Source organism: Temnothorax nylanderi, unplaced genomic scaffold (assembly GCF_030848795.1).
Source record: "Temnothorax nylanderi isolate EJ_2023f unplaced genomic scaffold, tnyl_v1.0 TNYL_tig0524_pilon, whole genome shotgun sequence".
NCBI lineage: Eukaryota > Metazoa > Arthropoda > Insecta > Hymenoptera > Formicidae > Temnothorax > Temnothorax nylanderi.
In genome coordinates, this window is record NW_027249586.1 from 106346 (window position 1) to 111768 (window position 5423).

The 5423-nt window shown below is 39.2% G+C and overlaps 1 protein-coding gene across 1 annotated transcript; it reads right to left on the reverse strand.

Annotated features, from left to right (window-relative positions):
* Nucleotides 1-1637: 1637 nt before the first annotated feature.
* LOC139783646 (uncharacterized) lies at nt 1638-3401 on the reverse strand. Its single transcript, XM_071722802.1, has one exon. It carries the CDS (start codon nt 3399-3401, stop codon nt 1638-1640), a length of 1764 nt encoding a protein of 587 aa, XP_071578903.1.
* Nucleotides 3402-5423: the final 2022 nt, after the last annotated feature.

Genomic DNA, 5423 nt, shown 5'->3' on the forward strand with positions numbered 1-5423 from the left:
CTCCTCCTGCTATAACGGAGGGCTCGCAACCGAGAGGAAGGACATCGACAGAGAGAGCATCTTCCAGGAGGGCGCCGCACAGTGGAGCGAACACTGTAAATTCCCGGACAAAACTTGAAAAAAAAATTTCTTAATTGTGAACACTTAAGGTAGTTCGATGATGAACGACTTTTGCCAAAAGTGATAGGTTTTATTTTTTATATCGAAAGAAGGAACTCTCCTGAATCGATTAAGCCCAAAAAAAAGATAATTTACCGTCCCATTCTCAAGATATTTAATTTCAAAATTAGGTGATTTTAACATTGGTCTAATAGGAAAAGAGGTATTTTCCTATGAATAACACGAGTTTGCGAAAAATCTTTTGCCAAAAATGTCCGAACAATATATATCGATGGAAAGAGGACACTGTGAGGAAGCCTATAGTTGAAGGTGAACACGATCCACCGTACAGTTTTTTTTAAATTAATAATTAAAGTTTGGTTTCCGGTGCTCAAGCGCTGACTTTCACAACTCGAGCGTGGCGACGTGGCAACGCTGCATGCTGGGATCGTCGGCGTAAGGTTAGGTGTGAGTGCTCGCAAAGACAAATGTGTATATACGACGGCTTTGACGAAATATAAAGTGCTGCTATAAATTATGCTATAAATTAACTGATAATTAAATTATCAGCGAAACGGTATTGCCGAAATAGATTATCCGGAAACAGTGATAATATTACTGTGGGAAAATCGAAAATAAAACTAAATGGGAAAAATCAGGGGTGTAGTACATACATTAAATTAGTTAGAGGTAATGTAATTTTATCGTATTTGTGATTTCTAACATGAATGTTCGAAGTACAAGTAAATTGTTATACCATTTTTGCGTCTAATTTATTCTAGCTACTTGAATTTTATTTGGTTAACACGAGATGAGGAATCTTACCCGATTAAAACCTTGTTATATATCACATTTTTGTATAGAAAATTAATTTTAAAACGTGCATAACGCAGAGAAAAGGGAAATAAAGAACAGGATGCGGGGGTGGAATCAATATAGTCGGTAATGTAATGTCAAATTCGTCAAAATATTTTATTTATTAGTTTTTACTGTTTAAATGTAATTTAACAGTAATTTATATTTATATTTTTATACTCAATTTTTTCAAATTTATTGTCCTAACAATCAAGATAGCTATAAAAATCTCATCTCTGGGAATGGACACGACACTGCGAAAGCCGGTGAAGAGGCGAGTATGATTAGCGTAAAGACGGCTGTCCAGCAGCAGGTAGGCAGTTGTCGAGCATCGAACGGTGTACATCTCTTGGCTGCACCTATAAAATAAAAAGTGAAAATAAATTGTATACATATAATATCACTATAATTTCAATGTGTAATATATTCAATTTTTGGTCATTAATTTTTGTCACTATGTATACATTTTTGACGTTATTATCAGACAGCCCAATTATTTGAAAAAGCTAACTGGCCATTCTTACGTATAATAGATATAGCATACACTAGCCAGTCGAGGCAGCACACCCAGTATGTGGCAAACGCGAATGATTGTTAGACTCCGATGCAGAAGATAGCCCTACTTCCATCCCTCTCTCCTCGTTCGACGAAGCAAGGAAATCGATGACTTTATCGATAATCTTTTAGTTCGATGTTACTCGGGGTTTTCCATTGACACTTACGGCCAAACATAGTTTGACACCGTCAGCGCCAGATCCATTGAACGCATCACGAAGGCTGTTCATATTGATACCGGCAGCAGCGATTTTCGACATCATGTTCTTCGAAATATGATCTCTTAGGCACTGAAGAGTTTCTAGAAATTGCGCTTTCTTCTTTGCAATTGCTGGCCGTTGCAGTAAAGTCTGCAATCTCAAAGCCCCAGCCGTAATTGCTGTATCGCTTACTTTGAAATGAGCTAGTAAACCGTACAGGATCTGGCAGTCAGTTAAGGCATTGTGAGAACCAGCTATAATTCTTTCCCATTCCTCGCCCTTCAAATATAACTTTGCGAGCTCTTCTTGTTTTTTAACTTTTCCTTGTCCGATGAGTGGAATTGTATCGCACACTCCATAAACACCTTTGACAAAACTTTCCAAGAGACCGAGTCCTTGTAGCCAACGCATGATCCGCGGTGCATCGAAGCGTACGATATTATGTCCGAGCAGCAGCGCCTGTGGACCACATTCTCCGAGGAAGCGTATAAATTCTTCTCCTACTTCTCGTGGTGGAATCGTCGTCACTACCTTACTGTAATGATGTAGCTCTCCTCCAACCACTGATAATCCAGTTTTTTCTGCTGCATGACAATTTATAGATTGGGAAGGTAACATGTACCGTGCGAACTCCTGATCGCCACACTTCGCTGCTATTTGAACGATGTCTGCAGTAGATGCCAGACCAGTAGTTTCGATGTCAACGATGACTTGCGGACTGTCTTCACGGAGAGGTTCATCAATTTTACAAGTTGTTTCGATAGGAAGATCCAGTCCCATACCCGATTGATAAGTAATCCTTTCCCTGCTCTCTCGTGCTATGGTGATACGTTGCCTTTTATTTTTCAAATAACATCGACGGCGTTTTGCTTCGAGTGTGGTACGTTTTACAGCTATTGCTCGTTGCAAGACTTCTCTTCGTAGGCGGTATTCTTCAGCTATCGTTCCTGGCGGTAATCCAGCTTCGACTCTTACATCGATGATGTGTTTAGCTCCAACATTTTTCTGACAGACTGCTGCTGCCACTCGCAGAAGGATAGAACGCGAAGATGAGTAATGTCTGGACTTCGGTGCTCTGGTGGCCACCATATGGTTAAATGATTCATTGAGTTGAGACGATCCCCCTGGCGCAACTTTCAACACCCGAGATGTGAACTCCATCAAGACCCCATGAAGTGCAGTTTGCAGACTTTTACTGAAAAGAGGTTTTCCCTTCGGTAAACTTTTAAACACGTACTCCGGATTGTCTTTGGCCTCACACCAAGTGCCGCAGTTGCTATGGCTCCCAAATATATGCTCGGCAATGCTTAATAGAGCTTTCGTCGTAGCTTCAGTATTTCCTTTATTTTGGTCCAAGGCATAATTGAAGCATCGCTTCAAATATGGGATGACAGATCCTCTGTCAAGCTCTCGATGGGTGCTGGCCAACTTATAAAGTTTCCCCGTGAACTTTTTACGCACATGATTGGAATCCGACCACTTGACGACTCGATGTGAAGTTTCTCGTTGGACTGCCGCGATTGTGGACGAATCTTCATCCCCAATAAGTGTTCCTATTCGGATTCCAGCTTTTTTAAAATCTGGATTTTTCACCATTATTTGAACCGCTGTATCTGCCTCCATGGATTTCGCACTCCCCGACCAATTTTTGGTACACTTGTGGCTGTTAGGTGAGTGGCCCTTTCGGCACATGGCACAGCATGTGCTCTTCACGCCATAAGCCAAGAGTTTCTTAGAGCGGAAGCCGCCAACAGAACCCTGACCGCTCTTACTATCCTATGTTCGACCGTTTCCTCGTTTCTGCCAGCCAAAGTCGTACGAGACTGTCACGTCGACTACGGACGCTGCAGAATCTTGCGAATAAGAGTCACCGCTTGGAATGTAACTGTGTAAATTATTAATAACATATATACACACAAGTAGTTGAAAACAAACAAATAGAAAGCGTGCAAAACTTTTTTTTAGTCTTCCAACAAATAGTGCTTAGAGAGAAATAGAAATAAAATCATTATAAACATATTAGAACATAGTAGAAAATAGTAGCATGTATAAGATCTCGGCGACTTTTAGGGTCAGGGCTAGAAATGCAAAATGAGTTAGAGTATGCAAGTAAACATCAGATGCAGGAAAAGTTAGACAACCATTTGAAGACAACGGCTGTAATAAAAATTACAGAAAATTATAATTTATTAAAATCTGCCCCGTTTAGAAGAACCATGCTAGTAATGAAAAATAGAGAAAAGCTGGTAATCAATCAAAAACAGGAAAACTGCCAAAGCCCATTCAAGAACAAATTAGGATGGGGAATATTTAAAGTAAAGCGCGTACAACCTGCTGGAACATTCTGGATGCGTACTAGACGAAATCTAAAAACCTAAATAATAAAAATCCAATTATAGTAAGGCACATTATTATCATTATTTATTCTATTATTATCATTATTTATTCAGGGATTTCTTAAGCATCAGAATAGTTTTTCGCTGTTGGAATCGAGGATTTCTCTTGCTGGTACTATTGATTCTGCAAAAACAACAAATTTAATATAGCGAAGGTACGGTTTTTGAAATACAAAATATTGTTATATAAAACTCACTGCGTCGAGGGACATTCATCAGCAAGGGTAAGAGCCTTTTCTTCTATGATAGCACTCCAGCAGGATCTATCCGCAACTCTAATAAATGCTTCTCCAAATTGTTCTTCGCATTTCTTTAGCACTTGGTGGGTTATCGGTGGAACATCCATTGCTGTGAGTAGTGTTGTCAATTGCTCGTGTCCAACACCGGAATCTATGCAACCTTGGAAAATAAAAAAATGGTATTAAACGATGAACATTTAAATATTTAATGTCCATTAAGATTACGTATTATTATGAAACTTGTTCTGAAAACTAGCATAGCTTGTAACAAAGCAAAAAATATTCTTTGAAAGCCAGCGTAGGTTCTGGCGAAGCATGAAATATTCTATAAAATCTAACGTAGCTGGAGACACAGTATGAATCTGTTTTTGAAAGCCTGCTAAGCTTACGACAAGATGAGAAACTTGCTCTGTAAGCAATTTTAGCTTACAACAAGCTTTAAGGATAAAAAGTCATAAAAAATACTATTATATTACAAATGTAATAGCTTACCAAGAGCAACTGCAGCATTGATTTCGTACAATGATCTTCCTTTCTCTACTGCTGTCCTACTCGATGTGTGAACTTCCTTTATACACAAGCAGTTGTGGCACTTGATTGCGAACACTGAAGCCAAGCCGTATCTCTTTTCAGACTGTACGAAATCAAAGGAGAGTATTGTGGCACATGAATCGCACTTCATTAGCTTGGAAATTTCAGCAATTTTTATTAATCTGTATCCATGCACTTCACATTTAGGGTTTATTGATTCCATAAATTTTTCTTGATGTATTTTGTGTACTTTTGCTTCTCTAGCTTTTTCCAGGTGTTCAATACTTCGCTTCCTTCGTTCCACGTCTTGCAATTTAGCAAATTTACCACCGATCCTGAGTTGGTTCATTTTGGAAATTTGAATGTTTGTGCCGAGCTCTGACACTTAGATTAGGTTATATCACAAGTACCAAGTGTACCAACCGCACGAACTGCGCGGCGTTGCCAAGCCGCTGCCCTCATCTCGTGCATGCGGAAAATTGTTTGTGTAAAAAATTACATGCACCTTGTGATATCATATCGACTTTTTCCATCGAAAATATTAATGC

Coding starts and splice junctions, on each gene's coding strand:
- LOC139783646 (XM_071722802.1), bottom strand. CDS start 3,401: ATGTGCCGAAAGGGCCACTCACCTAACAGCCACAAGTGTACCAAAAAT.